This window comes from Culex pipiens, chromosome 1 (genome assembly GCF_016801865.2).
Source record: "Culex pipiens pallens isolate TS chromosome 1, TS_CPP_V2, whole genome shotgun sequence".
NCBI classification, from domain to species: Eukaryota; Metazoa; Arthropoda; class Insecta; order Diptera; family Culicidae; genus Culex; species Culex pipiens.
In genome coordinates this window covers 53,592,394-53,608,163 of record NC_068937.1, presented here as the reverse complement: position 1 = coordinate 53,608,163, position 15,770 = coordinate 53,592,394, and the positions used below count along the sequence as shown (strand labels likewise).

Below are 15,770 nucleotides of genomic sequence, written 5' to 3'. Positions count from 1 at the left end.
TTCATGTGAAATTTGCCTGGAAAATGGTCAAATTTTCTTTTTTCGAAAATCTCCATATAAAATCCATTTTTTGTGCTAAAATTTTTTTGACAGCTAGAAGGTGGCACGAAAAAAAACTCGATTTCCCAACATATCTCACAATATTTTTAATTTTTATTTTCGAAAACACTATCAAAATTAATACCGTTTCTCCTTCACCAGTGCTGCGGCCAACTCGTCCTCACCCCGCAGCTGATGACCCGCGCCAAACGCCGCATGATCGTGATGCACCCCCTTCCGCGAGTGTTCGAAATCAGCAAGGAGATCGACATCGACCCACGGGCGGCGTACTTCCGTCAGGCCGAGTACGGCATGTACATCCGGATGGCGCTGCTCGCGATGGTTCTGGGCAAATGCTGAGCCGGAATTTCGGATTGGAATGAATCATAAAACTTTTTTTTTTTGCTAACAACTTTAATAGTGATCAACCATTTGATGGTTCTATCTTAGACACATTTGCCATATTGTAGTAAAAACACATTTATCCTAAAGCGGTAAAATACAGTTTGTTTTTATCTTAAGTCTTAAACTAAATACATATAAATAAAAGATTCACTCCCTAATACAGTCATTAATAGCAACCCACAGCTATTCAACAAACTCAGTCTCAGTCATTCGTCGCCGTCGTCATGGAAGAAGACAAACCCCCTTTCTTTAAATTTGCGTCACCACGTCCGAGCACATGGTCAGCGTCGAGGAGCTTCTTCGGTAGCTGCTGGGCGTCGTCGTGTCGATTCGCTGGGAAATGGTTAGAATCGCGGGTGAGTCCAGCTTGGAGGAGGTGTTCATCTCGCGGGCGCCGCTCTCCATGTTGGTGAAGAGTTGTCTGAAAAAAAGATGAAGATATTTGGGTCAAATTCTGGCAACCAGTGGTGGAAATCGATGAAGGCACTTGTGATGCTATTTTTTCATGAAAAATCCTTAGGGATTATCCATAAACCACGTGGACATTTTTTATAAATCTCATACCCCCTTCCACCCTACTGAACAATTTCCATACAATACAAATCTTTATTGTATGGAGCGTGTACAATCGCTAACGCTGTTGCAGCCTAATATTTTGGTTTCTTGACATAGTTTCGGTAAGACCAGATTCAGAGCAACAAAATGTATTCATTCATTCCAAAATTTTAAGCAGTTTTTTGTTCAAAACGTGTTACTTTTACTAGTGAAATAGCAAGATAATGTTTAAATAATAGTCCTAAAAATAGTAGGGTCGACAGAAATGATTTATTTGGCATGCTATTGATAAATAACCACAAAAGTGTTCCGAGTTTGTAGGTGTTCGGAATATGTGGGATGACTGTATATTAGGGTGACAAAAAAAAAATGAAAATCTTAAGAGATACTTCCTGGTTCGATTTTTTAGAAACAGTGCAAATGTTGAGCCAAATCGGTTAAGGTATAAGGGTCGCTTTTTATAGTTGATGATGGTGTAAAATTTCTTGACAAACAACGAAGATGGCAAAACGATCTGAATAAACCCTGACGAATTATTAGCGATTTGAAGAAGACGTTTTTGTATGAAAAGATTTTTTACACCAACTTAGACGATAAAAAGTGACCCTTGAACCTTAACAGATTTCGATCAAAATTAAAACAGTAATTTATTTTTGCATGAGGAATCGAATCTGGGGGTATCCCTGAGGTCAATTTTTTACTGTTACCCTACTGTATATTCATGATTTTTTTTCTGAACAACCCTCTGTTATTGTTTGAAAATACTTTTTTCAGAAATAGACACGGTTGGACATCATTTTTTAAAAATTTCTGAAAACTACATTTTTTTGAAAATTATTCTTCAAAATTGTTATAACTCGGAAATGTTGTACTCTGGGTGCAGAATAGTGGTTTCTACGTGCGCATGTATTGCGTGTACGTGCACGAAAAAGATTGAGGTTAAATTTTGTCCAGCCAGCAAAATCAGATGGTGTGCTAGTGTGCGTACGCGAAACGTCATAAAGCTCTATAGTGGTTCGCAAAGCGACCTCAATTTAGAACTGTCAAAGCGGAACCAATTTACTGTTTGCAAATTGCCACCAAGAAGTGGCAAGTATTGTAATCGATCTATAATTTATTATTTTTTTTTTTGTTCATAACTTATTTTTATTAGGTCCTTTTAGGTGCTGTGACCAGGTTAGGACCGAGGATCAAAAGTACAAAAAATAATAAAAGGAAAATAAAAAAAAAAACGGAACTAATCTAGATTATCATTTTCTCGTGCCATGTGTCAGCAAGTGTGCGATCACGTCAATCTGTTCCTCGGGTGTCTTGCACTGCCTCAAGCGACCTCTGTATTCTCTATAAATGGACCACAGCTCCGACTCGCTGTACAGCTTCGGTTCGCCTTGATCCGCCTTCGGGGTTGCACCGGCGCCGGCGCCAGTATTATCTGGACTTCTTCCTGCGGGACGAGGATGTTTTTCTTCCGTCCCGACGGACGGCACCGCTCCAGGTAGCGGAGGAAAATCCACCGCGTTGAATGCGGCTACAGCCGGAGTCTGCTTGTCCTTCTTCCATGCTGGCGGCTTCGGCTTGGACGCCTGCTGCCTCGACTGGATGAACTGCGCACGTTTGGGACAGCTGCGGTCCAGACCCTCGTGGGATCCAGAGCAGTTGACACACTTCTTGGCTTGCGTTTCTTCTGCTTTGCACTTTTCCGTGCTGTGGGCACCCCCACAGCTGCTGCACCTTGGCTTGAGATGGCAGTTACTGGTTCCGTGACCGAACTGCAAGCAGTTCTTGCACTGGGTCACGTGCGGTTCTTTGTTCCGGTAGGCCACCCACCGGACGACGACTGATCCCACTTTCTTTACCTTGCTACTCAACTCCTTCAAACTGGTGTGCCCCTTGGGGAAGAGCACGATGAAAGGCGTCTCATCGATGGCGGGAAGCTGCTGCTTCCGCCTGATGGCGTGTACTGCCAAGACGTCCAGCTGATGTTCCGTCTTGAGCAGCTCCTTGACGTAATCCGGTTCCGCGTTCGGGAGACCTCGCATTACTACCCGGTGCGGTCTCGCACTGCGCTTTCCGTGCGTATAGAACTGCACCTTGTTCTTCTTCAGGTGAGCTTGCACCGTGTCGAAGTCGTCGCTCAAGAAGCACGTAATTTTGGTGCCGTACCGCGTCAGTTTGTGTTCCGGCTGGACATCACATGTCGACATCACCTTCGCAAGGCGGGCGAAACTCGTTTCTTTCACCACCAGCGGCGGCTGCTTCTTCTCCCCTGCCGACTTGCCGGATGCTGGTACCACGGGGGTGGTTTTTTCTGCTGCTGGGTTCGCATTGTTGTTGTTGTTGCTCTTCTCCGCTAGCGGGCTGAACTTGTTGTTGCTGAGCAGTTTCTCCACTTCCTGGCCTTTGCCGTCGTTGATCTCCTCCTTAGCCTTCCTGCGCCGAACCTTGATCACGGGACGAAATTCGCCCCCGTCCTCTCCTCCTCCTTCGGAGTCTTCCACTTCCATGCCCGTCGCCGCCTGCGTTTTGGGTTGGAACCCGTCCGGTTTCTCCCACACACTTTTCTTCATGGCCGCGTTCCAGTAGAACGGCCTTCCATCCTCAGCCCTATGCTCCGTCCACTCACTCTCCGCCGTCGCGGCCGCCGCCATGGCCGTCGGCGAAAGTTAAAAAAAAACACCGTCAAAAACGCGCTCAAAGGAAACACGTCTGCTCTGAGCAAGCTGTCAAACTGACTCTGATAATTTATTATGTCAGCATTAAAAATATGACTCCAGCTTTTGAGGTATTCGAAGTCAACAAATCTTAAGATACAATGATACATAATTTCTGAACTTCCATTCGGTTGTTCTTCTGGTCACAAAATTCCACCTAGGGGAAATCTACCCATTTTAATCCTAATAAGCGGTCGTGTTTGAATGATGCTGGATAATCTAGAGTCTCCCTTGAATTTTTCTAAAACCAAGTACACCAACGAGTAGAGCAAGTTTTTGTGAACATTTCTGTTTATTTTCACTTTCACTAAAAGCTATTCTATTTCTTTACCAAGCATTTAACAAAAAAAAATCCCAAGGGTATTCTAATCGAGGCGAATGCATTGGGCCACGCCCATTTTTCTAATATCGGCTTAGTTCTTTTTTCTTCCAACACTCTGTCGAGTGTTGCCATTTGCGCTGACAGTTCAAACGAACACTCACGAAAAGTGGCATTTATAGGGAAAGTTTCCTGGCATCGCTGGCTGTGCTGCTGGTGGTGTTGACGGCCAGCCTTTGTTCTTTTTTGCCTTCGTCTCTCGCTCGGTTTTCTTCAGCCTTCGTTTGGAATGCAAAGTGAAAATTGAAACGTCAAACGACTTGACGCGTTTGTTTTTTTGATGGCGCTTGCTAATTTATTACATTTTTCGGGATTATTCTTCAAGTGAGTGCCTTACTAATGATCAAAAGAACATGTTGCCGGTAGTTGGAAGCAATTTCATATCTTAAGCGCCGTGAAAAAGTAAGCGAAAGTGAAAAGTTAATTTTGGCGATATTCATTAAGCGTTTGAGGGATTCTCGTGTGTGTCACTGTGTGTGCCAACAAAATGATGAGAAGTGGTCTCGCAAAATACAAATTATGATCAAAAGTGCATTAAATGTGATCTTTTTGGCCAGTAAGTGGCATACATTTGCGTGCTTACTCGAGGCGGTGCTGTTGCTGGTAAGTTTATAGCCCAAATAGTATTTTTGGAGCTTTAATCGAGCATCAAACTCTCCATATGACGAAGATAGGTGTTTGATTGGAAAGGGTAGATTTCCCCTAATTCTGTTGCAAGTTATCGTCACGTTGAAAATGAACAAAGAGCATTTTTTGGCCGCCCATCGTTTAGTCTTCCAACAAAAAATGAGCGAAGCATTTAATTTTTCAGCGAAAACATAAACATCAACAGATTCAAAATGTAACAAGTCACTTCAGCAGCAAAAAATATGTCACGCTTGAGCTTGAACAAAGCCTTCTACTTTGTTTATGTTTACAGGTAGAGCACTTGTAGTAGTGAGCAGTTGGGAGCATTCGAAAATCACGTTATGCATTCTGTCTTTTCAGCACCCAGGATGTACTCAATCATTATTTCACTTAAAAAGTTTTGCATTATATTCAATTTTGAATCGAGTTTTTGTAATAAAAAAAAAACAAATTTTATTGAGCAATCTCTACGAAATCCGGAAATTAATGTTATTTATATTTTTTTATTTGACTTTCTGGGGTCCTTCCCTATGCCCATTTTTTTATTTTTTTTTATTTTTCCATGCAAAAATGGTACGTAAATATTTGAAAATCTGTAACTTTTGAAGAAATTTTCTGGTCTTCGCCAAAATTGTAGGTATTGTTGAGGACTGTTCAGAAAAAAAATATAGGTACAGGGTAAAAACTTCTGCACATTTATTAATTAACTTTTTTTTTTCAAAAAACTCAATTTCCCAAAATGTGTATTTTTTTATTTTCAAGATTTTTTGATATGTTTTAGAAGACCAAAATAGCAAATGGTCACCATTTTTTGTAAATCAAATATTTCACTGAAATCAAACTTTCTTGAAGACGAGGAACTTTATCAAAACATATTTAAAGTACTTTTCGATCGCAAAATCGCGGCAACATTTTTTATCATAATTCTCTAAAAAAGTTCAAAAGTTGCGGGTTTTGGTCTCCTAAACATATCAAAAACTCCCGAAAATAAAATAAATACCGATTTTGGGAAATTGAGTTTATGTGAAAAAAAAAATTATTAAAAATCGACCAGATTGTTTTTCCGTGAACCTATTTTTTCTGAACAGTCCTCATCATACCTACAACTTTGCCAAAGGTATCAAATTAATCAAAAAATCACTTAAAAAATATAGATTTTCAAATATTAAGGCACCATTTCTGTATGGACAGCTGCCAAAATTGTATGGAGACTTGTCTCCAGGGAAGGCCCCCACAAAGTTTGAGTCAAATAAAAAAGTATAGAAAATAAAAACGAAGTCAGTTATGATTAAAAATGTTTACAGTAGTCAGTCATGTACTTGTGTCAAACGCGCTCTGACTAAACTCCCTTTGGCTAGTTGTCGCACTTACAGACATTTTCAGGGTATGTCAAGATAGCACGATCAGATCGAAACTTCATTCATATGAGAAGTGACAACAATGCACGGAGGCCTTCCGGTTTTTGTTCAATTTTTTTAAAAATCTCACGATTGAAATCGAATTTTGGGGATATGTAGGGCATTGAAAGCTGCACAAAATTGTGTCATTAACTCCTTTTGACTTGATATCGACGTGCGACGAGTTGATAAAAAGTCTTCAGTATTTTGGAAAAAAGAAAAGCTAAATAAAACTAAAAAATGAAAATCTGTAAAAAAGCAGAACATCGACTTACCTCTTTCGGCGCGTAATAAACGCGATCAAGGTGATGAGGATGATGCAGGCCACCAGCACGCCAAGTCCGACCGCTGCCAGGGTAATCTCCGGATGGGATTCACCGTCCATCGAAACCATCGGAACTGTGAAAAGGAAAAAATATAAAAAATATATAAGATTAAAACTTATGTACTATCTAGCGTCCACTCAAAATTAAACGAATGGCTAACGATATTCAGTTTGATTCCCGCTAACGAAAAACTTCCGGCGATTTTCCATTTTCTTCCATGCTTCACTTCAAACTAATTGATGTCGTGAAAACGTCCAGTGGGTGACGGTTCCCGTGGGATACTGTCGGCTGCGTCGTCGCGTGCGTCTTGAAAATGGAAAAGTCGAGAGGCAGTTTCCACAGAAGCATGACGAACGTGTGCCAATGTGCCATGCATCAAAATGCAACAGTCAGTCTGACTCAGCTACTAAATAAAGTTGTCGTTGCAAGTTTGCAAACTGTTTTGTGTGTTTTTTTTTCTTCAATGGGAGAATCGTATACGTATATGGAAAGCTGCTCCGGGAACGTGAGAGGATGTTTGATTTGATTAGGCAAATTTCAGTAATAAAGTGTTTTACGACAGGCAATTTTCAGTTGTGCACGCAGTGTAGTCACAGTGGTCAGAGTGTGGCAAGGCGAAAGGGGGATTTTTTCCGAACAGAAGGTGTTATCAAACTTGAAAATTAACAGAGAATAATTGCTCATTTGGATAATTTCAAAAATTCAGAAGCCAATATTCAAAGCCTACAAATTGTATAGAAGCAATCAAAATGACACAAATCTTCTGAATTATCTGAATATTTCTGACCAATTCTATTCGGCACTCAATACTGCCAACGAAGAATACAATAGTAAAGTCGAATCTGAAGTCAAATCATGTCCGAAAAATTTCTTTAATTACGTAAAATCCAAATCCGGAAGTAGAAACTTTCCATCGCAAATGTAACCGGACGAAAATGTAGACAATAATTCAAAAGAAATTTGCAACCTTTTTTCAACATTCTTCAATGAAGTTACACCTGTAATGTTGAAATTCGAAAATTGTTAAACTATATGTTTTTCCATGTAATTTTTTCCGCTGAATCTGAATCTGTCCTCAGAATTGAGTCAAAGTGTAAATAAAATTATGGGCATATTTTGGGTTTTTATGATAATTTTACATAGAAACCCAAAATATGACCAAAAATCGATTTTTTGACACTTTGGCTCAATTCTGAGGACAGATTTAGCGGGCAAAATTACATGGAAAAACATATATGTGGACAATTTTCGAATTTCGTTCGGGTGGTTTCATACACTTTTCCCTTGAAAATTAGACATTTTTTTAAGGAAATTATCTAGAGTTTAAAGAAAAATACCCCAGGCATTTTATCAGCGTTTAAAGATCTAGATCTCCTCTTTCGAATGCAACCAGGCGCTTAAAATTTGGCTTGCGCTTTTTCGAAATATTTGAGATTGGCCTGCGCTTTTTCAAGATATTTGAGTTTTAAATTTGCATCTTTTTTATCTTAAAATGGTTGAAACTTTTGACCCTTAAGTCCAAATTGTCTCATCAAAACATATAAATGTAAAATGCAGAGCAGTAAAAGTCACTTTACTCCAAAATTTAACCCTGAATTGCTTCTGATTTTTGAAGCTTTGCTCAGATGCTTTTTCTTAATTTGGTCGTAGAAAGCGTAGATCACAAGATTAAATTTTGGTGTCATTTTGGTTGCTTAGATTGGCAAGCCCTATACTGCCCCTGATCGCATAAATGTCCCATATGAATTTTCATCGTTTTTGAGTTATTGATGCAGATTGGTTCAATATCGTGTGCTCTTTCAAACAAACCTACAACATCCAGTACTTTGTTCTAGAAATCAGGAGGAAATCCAGTTTTTTTTCGCGAAAACTTAACTCGTAGCCTTATGTGTGGGACAAATTTCAAATGCGTTTTTCTCGGCTTGCTGTTTTACCATATGTGACATTTATGCGAACATGGGCAGTATTACTTTATAGAAGACAACAAAATCCCATAAATATTTCTGAAACGTTAGATTTTCAAAATCACCCTATTCATGAACCACTGTGCAATGTTTTCACACAATGAAATATTCCAATGAATCGTTTAGAACTCAAGATTTACAATTTACAAATAATAGTCTGTTTTCATAGAAAATATCATTTTTAGTTTATTACGATTTTTTCTCATAAAACCATCTAAAAAAATGCCACTAAACAAATAGCATCATTCTTTGGGTAATTTCTTTCTGAACAATTTTGCTTTTTGAACAATTAGTTTTTGTTGCCTACTTCAGTGCCAAGATGCAGCCATTTTCATCAAATAAAAGGGCGAATTTTCATAATTCCCTGCACAGAAAAAAATAAAAATTTACTCGACAAACTCGGTTGATAAGATTCGCTGTAATTGTCTGTATCACACGTACAATCTTGTTTTAACGCATGATTTGTTGCATCAATTAGGGACCATCCATAAACCACGTGGACACTTTTTTGGGAATCTGTTACGACTATAGCTTGATTCATTCTACTAAACGCTAGGCGTGTCAGTCAGGCACTTTAAATACTTGCTGCCACTGATATATCCGTTCTTAGATTCAAAATCATGCATCGAGGTATGGTGAAATCATGTTGATGTGCAACGAACCGAACTCAGGCTTAGCATCGATGCACTTTAAGTGCAAACAGGGCTAATTGATGTCAGAAAGGGCTGCAATCTAGATCGCACAAGCTGATAAAAAGGTGCTTTTGCACCTTTAAAAAACAATTCTTATGACAGTGCACCAACCCAAGAAACAAATCAACGAAACTCGATACGATGAATGAGTAATTCGTAGTGCACGATTCCGATTAAGTATTCCACTTCCACTTCCCGCTTTCGACCACACACACACGATTTGTCCATTCATAAGTCGGGTGCAATTTCCATTTCTTGGTAATCAGGTGTCGGGCACGCCACCACCGGCAAGCAAAAAATAAACCAAGTCATAAACAAAAACTTAAGAGGCAGGTTTTTATTAGCATCAACACGCCATCAATTTCCGAACGAATCGCCCAGAACTAAAAGAAGCTTGATTGGTTAATAATCAACAACTGCGCCACCAAGTTGCTGGGATATTCCGAAAAAGCTTTTTTTTACTACATTTAAAAACGCCTCAAGTAGGAACTTGTTCACCTTTCGTCTGCGGTTACGTTGAAAGTTCGAGAGCAAATCCGTTAGTCGCTACTCTTTAAGAGTTCGTCGACAGGTGTCCGTCCACCTTCGTGGTCGTGATCGAAAGAACTCTTCCCGATTCGTTCGAGAAGCTTCCCTGTTAATGGGACTTCTCTTTTATCGTCCACTTTGCTGTTGCGTCAATTAATTAGCATCGTCTCTGGAAGCGGAGGTTGCCACATTTTCAGTATTGCACAATAAATAATAATTGGCATTTTGTAATCGTGGAAGCGTGAATCCAAAAGGTGGCTTGATAGTTGCTGCTATAATTAATGTTTGAGGTTATGCAATATGAGGGACTGGATGAGATAAGATGTTCTGGAAGAAGGGATCAATTAGAGCGCATACCCTCAACCGGAATGAATCGGGACTACAGTTTGAACAAGGACGGAAATTTTTAGAGAATTTGAAAGTTTAAATTTTGGAAATTTTCGTTTTTGATTTAATCCTCTACAACCTAACCCGCCTCAAGACGGGCTTCGATCTTAAAAATCACCAAAAATCCATTTTTAAACCAATTTTGATTTTTTAAAAGCATTGGATAGAACTCTTATAATTAAAAAAAAAATCATTTTTTTAGGGGTCAACTTTGGCTGTGTTTTTTACTAACATTTCCTATATCTTAAGTAAAAAGAAGTATGCAGTAATTTTTGTAGTGACTATGCCTCTACTTTTTTTTACAATTTAAATAATAATGAGGCCGTTCTATAGCAGAACATGTGAAAAACAAGCAAACAATTGAAAAAGTGACTATAAAAACATGAAAAAAATATTTAGGCGAAATGTAATCATAGTAGGTGGTGGAATAGGCCAAATACTACCAAAAACAAACTCAAACTAAACAAGATAAATGCAAATTAAAATACTAAAAATAAAACAAGAAAAACATAAAACAAGAGAAGTAAAGTTTTTCGTAGAACAAAAGTTACTCAAAATGACCTTCTGAACACGGACAAAATATAAGAAAGGAAAAAAAACATTTGGGCAGTAGAGGGTTAACGGAAGCCAATCAAAACAAATATTAAAATATTAACTTAATCCACCTATGTGGTTGATGCCTTCCTCACTTTTTACCAAAAATGGGTAATATGAGTGGTTTCAGCTTTTTTTTAGATCCAGAAAAAATGAACACAATATATAACTTATGTGGTAATAACTCGATACCCTGTATTGTCAGTTTTTCAATGTGGGCTCATTGGTCAGTTGGTCAGTTCTTCTTTGGACTCATTGGAAAGTCCTTTCAATTACCTAACCAACGATGGGTTGGATGACGGATCCGGACATAGTTTACATACATTTAAGTGAGATCCGGCTTAAAAAAAGTACATAAATATCACATAAGTGGTCATAACTCGAGGCAGGGTTGCCAGATCTTCAATATTTAGGAGTTTTTGGAAAGGCTTTTCAATTGCCTAACCAACGATGGGTCGGATGATGGATCCGGACATAATTTACATACATTTAAGTGAGATCCGGCATTAAAAAAGTACGTGAATATCACTTAAGTGGTCATAACTCGAGACTGGGTTGTTTAGGACTCATTGGAAAGGCTTTTCAATTACTCAACCATCGATTGGTCGGATAATGGATCCGGACATAGTTTACATACATTTAAGTGAGATCCAGCTTCAAAAAAGTATATAAATATCACTTAAGTGGTCATAACTCGAGACAGGGTTGCCAGATCTTCAATGTTTTGGACTCATTGGAAAGACCTTTCAATTACCCAACCAACGATTGGTCGGATGATGGATCCGGACATCGTTTACATGCATATAATTGAGATCCGGGTATTTGTGAAATCACATTTTTATACATAACTTTTGAACTACTCATCGAAACTTCAAACAATTCAATAGCGATGTATGAGTTCCTAAACCAAGTCAAATGCAACTGGTTCGATCAAAATCGGTTCAGCCAGTGCTGAGAAAACTCAGTGAGAATTTGGTCACATACACACATACACACACACAGACATTTGTTCAGATTTCGATTCTGAGTCGATATGTATACATGAAGGTGGGTCTAGGAGCTTTTAATATAAAGTTCATTTTCAGAGCAGGATTATAGCCTTACCTCAGTGAGGAAGGCAACAGCTGTTCAAATTTGCCTCATGTGCTGATTTACCTTAGAGAACGGTACTTTTAATGCTAAATTGCTATCATAAAGATAAAGTCAACGGATAGGAAACTGATGCAATTGATAAAGACAGTTGCAAGATCTTCCCTACAATGATATTCAAAACTATGCAAAATTTATGACATATTTAAGACACAATAATTCAAGGAATTATAATGGAAATGTCATATCGGGCGTATCGTCCCAATCTAGTTAAAATATTGTTGAATTTGGAATTATAATCCAGTATAAAATAAACTTACAAGTAAAATTAACACTCATGAATATAAAACAAATGACACAAAGTGAAAAGCAATATGAAACTAAAAAAACTAATCAAAGTCAATAAAAATATTTAATAATAAATAATTATCATCCTAACACTCTAGGATTTTTTGTACCGAATTTAGTACCGTCATCAGGGGTGACATTGGGTCTGGGATGTGAGATTGGGTCATATAAATTTGAGCCGATCTTACCCCCCAGACCCCATGTAATCCCTGATGACAAGGGTAAGTTAATTTTCACGATTTCACGGACAGCGTAGAAATCGTGAAATTCAACAATTCCCGCAAAATCCCGTGAAATTCAAGAATTTTACTTTATCAACTCTTGAATTAAACTTTAAAACTTAAAAGGAACACAAACGTTATAATTGAATTGAACGTTACAAAAATTAGTGCTAATACCTAATTGAAGTAAAAATAAATTAATCAAATTAGTAAAACAAAATTATTTTCGGAATCATATAAATTTCTATAGAAAATAAAGAAGTACGATCAATTAAAAAGATTTTTGTTGAATCAACGCTAAACGTCAAAGCAACTTTTTTAAAACAACAAAAGATTTTTGTGGAATTGAGAAAATCAAGGTTTGATTCAACGCAAAAACGGCGTTGGTTATATTCAACAAAAATTTTGTTGAATCAAACCTCGTACAGGCTGATTCTACAAAATATTTTTCTGCGTGATGTTAAGGTTAATCATAGGACGCCTTCCTAAGGTGTCGTTGACAAGGTTCAGCTTGTGACGATGCACTACCTTCCTTTTACTAAGCAATCGAATCCAGAAGAGAAACGATCAGCAGTTGTTTGGTCCAAGCCGGGATTTGAACCCCGATCTACCGCTTACGAGGCGAAAGCGTTACCACTAAGTTACGTGGCTCGGTCAAAGTTAATTATTCTGAGTACAATAACCCTTTGTAGAAGTTCAAGAATTTTCCTAAATTTAGTCGACTCTTTCGTTGCCGCATTTCGCTAATGTTGCTCCATACATCGATAATTTCTAAGTCACTTTAAGCTGCATACTTCCATGCTCTTCCTTCCTCGTTACTCTTTCTAGCTCGATGAATCCCTTCTTCGATGGCCCTTTGGATTTAATTTGCTCCAAAAATACTTTCTGTCTGTCAGAGAGCCCAGATTTGTTTTTTTTGCTCGACTTTGCCACGATTCTCTCTGTTTTCAATTGATTCTTCATTTGGTATCAGTCTGTGAACTGATACTTCACTTCCTCAATTGTCCCTTCGATATTGACAACCAGAGAGTAGACTGTATTACTTGAGTAGTTACCTGTTGTTCTACGTATCAATCAACCAATTAATTAAAATCAAATTAAGTTTATGTGCTTTTTTGCACGACATTGGATCGAATATCATCGACCTGAGGGTGTTTTGATTCAACTTGATTCTTAAAACCTTTAGGGTAAAAATATGACGTATAATTACTCCTCACAGTTTGCGTCTTCGACAGCTCTGAGAGAGTAGACGTGTTTGTTGTGTCGTGCGCGCTAAGGCATCGTTGCGTGCCTCGAGTTGTTTGACGGATGGAGGTGGAAGAGACCTCCGAGACGGATGATTTCCAAATCATCCCCGGAAATCGGAAGCGGAAGAAGTCCCCTGAGATCACCGGAGCTGTCGTCGAAGAAAGAAAAGTGGAGCAGAATGTGCTCAACAACAACAAGTTCAGCACGCTAGCGGAAAACAAAAACAACAACAATGCCAGCCCAGCAGGAGGAGGAGACGCCCCGGCAGTTCCGCCACCCGGCCAGTCGGCAGGTAAACAAAAGCAACCACCTTTGGTGGTAAAGAGCTCCACGGCCTTTTACAGGCTTGTGAAGCTAACGTCGCTGTGTCAATACGACTTCGAGCCAATTTTCAAGATTACCCGGTTTGGCACCAAGGTAACCAGCTTCTCTGTCGAAGACTTCGTCAAGTTGCAAGTGCTCTTCAAAAAGCACAAAGTGGAATTCTACACCCACGAACGACGGAGCGAACGAAATCATCGGGTAGTTCTTCGTGGTTTACCTAGCATTAGCATTAGCATTAGCATTAGCATTTGGAGGACGCCCCACCACCGGAAGGCTCCACAACGCTTATCCCACTGTTTGGTCTGGTTGTGTTAGACCCTCATCCGGAACAACGGGAGATACCATGTCTTCATCTTTTGATGAGTGTGTAATACTACCCAGGGCATAAGGGGAGGATCGTTAGTAAACACCTATCTAAAGTGCGCAAGGACCCCTACGTCACCTTAGTGGTATAGATGTTTGTAGGGAGGTTTTGGACTCAATGTTAGTAGGAGAGGTAGAACCCTAGGATACACCTCGAAAGGCGTTGCGGGTTGGTTGTAACAGTATTCCTAATTCCAGTCTAGTCTCACCAAGTCGCCATGGCCTAGTGGTTAGCATTTTTGCTTACCAATCCAAAGGACGGGGGTTCGAACCCCGCCACAAGCGACTTTGATTTTTCGTTCATATTCAGCATTTCAAGTATTTCTATGTCCTTAACTTTCTCGATAGGAGCAGATGGGAATCGAACCCAGAACCATTCGCTTACAAAGCGAACACCGTAACCATTAGTTCTTCGTGGTTTACCTGATGAACTAAAACCGGATGAGGTCAAGTACCTGCTGAAGAGGGATCTCAAGCTGGACGCGCTGGAGGTGCATGTCATCAAGCGGAAGGAAAAGTCCACCGTGGACGAAACTCCATACATTGTGGTCTTCCCCAAGGGATACACCAATCTGAAGAAGCTCTCTGCAATGAAGGTTGTGGCAAGCACTATCATCCGGTGGGAGGCCTACCGGAACAAGCAGCCGCACGTGACCCAGTGCAGGAACTGCTTGCATCTGGGCCATGGAACCAGGAAATGTCACCTTAAGGCCAGGTGCAACAGCTGTGGGGGTCCCCACACGACGGACGACTGCCAAGTGCAAGAAGCCGAGCCGAAGAGGTGGGCCAACTGCAACGGAACGCACGAAGCCATGGACCGAAGCTGTCCCAAGTGTGCGGATTTCATCCGGATGCGGCAGCAGTCATCGAATCCGAAACCGCCGGTACGGAAGGCGGAAAAGCAGAGTCCAGCAGTTCCGGTGTTCACGCCGGCGGAGTTCCCTTCGCTGCCGGGCGCAGTCCCGGACGTAAAACCAAAGGATCGCCCTCGACCCGCAGGAAGCAGTCAACAAAAAACCGGCGCCGGCGCCGGTACCACCCCCACGGCGGAAAGAGAGGAGGTGCTCTACAGTTCGACTGAGCTGTGGCACATTTTCAACGAGTACAGCGCCAGGTTCCAGACCTGCAAGACCCGCGTGGATCAATTAAGACTCGTTAGTTACATGCTCGGCAAGTATGGAGGAAAATGATCATCTTTTTGTAATGTATTATAATGTATTTTGAACTGTCCCTCGGTCCTAACCTGGTCCAAGCACCTAAAAGGACCTAATAAAAATAAGTTAAGAAGAAAAAAAAAATAATTACTCCTCAGAAAATAAATCACGACTCTATCCGTCTGGCCCGGATGATAAGTTGATCCTGAGCACCGGGTTTTCCCAGAAACGGAAGCAACGTTAAACAAAAACAAAATATCTTTTCCACAGTTAACCGCAGTTCGTGACAGTGCCATCTTCAGGCTGCGTGATGTAACTAATTAGATATTTGAACAGAAGACGAGCAAGTCTCCCCCCGGTCATACACACAAAGCGATTAGTTAAACAGGGCTTAACCACAACGGCACGATCGCGCCCAA

General features: G+C 40.0%; 2 protein-coding genes across 2 annotated transcripts in view; one reads left to right on the top strand and one right to left on the bottom strand.

Annotated features, from left to right (window-relative positions):
• LOC120432271 (CAD protein) overlaps nucleotides 1-639 on the top strand; it is a 40,872-nt gene extending 40,233 nt beyond the window's left edge. The window contains exon 8 of the mRNA XM_039597456.2: nucleotides 202-639. Within this exon, the coding sequence (XP_039453390.1) occupies nucleotides 202-399 (198 nt within the window). The 3' untranslated portion in view covers nucleotides 400-639. The remainder of the gene's footprint in view (nucleotides 1-201) is intronic.
• On the bottom strand, nucleotides 433-6,757 carry LOC120432296 (uncharacterized). Its single transcript, XM_039597485.2, has 3 exons — nucleotides 6,600-6,757; nucleotides 6,389-6,512; nucleotides 433-865 (listed from the first exon to the last, which is right to left on the bottom strand). Exons 1-3 carry the CDS (start codon nucleotides 6,646-6,648, stop codon nucleotides 694-696), a joined length of 345 nt encoding a protein of 114 aa, XP_039453419.1. The 5' UTR covers nucleotides 6,649-6,757; the 3' UTR covers nucleotides 433-693.
• Nucleotides 6,758-15,770: the final 9,013 nt, after the last annotated feature.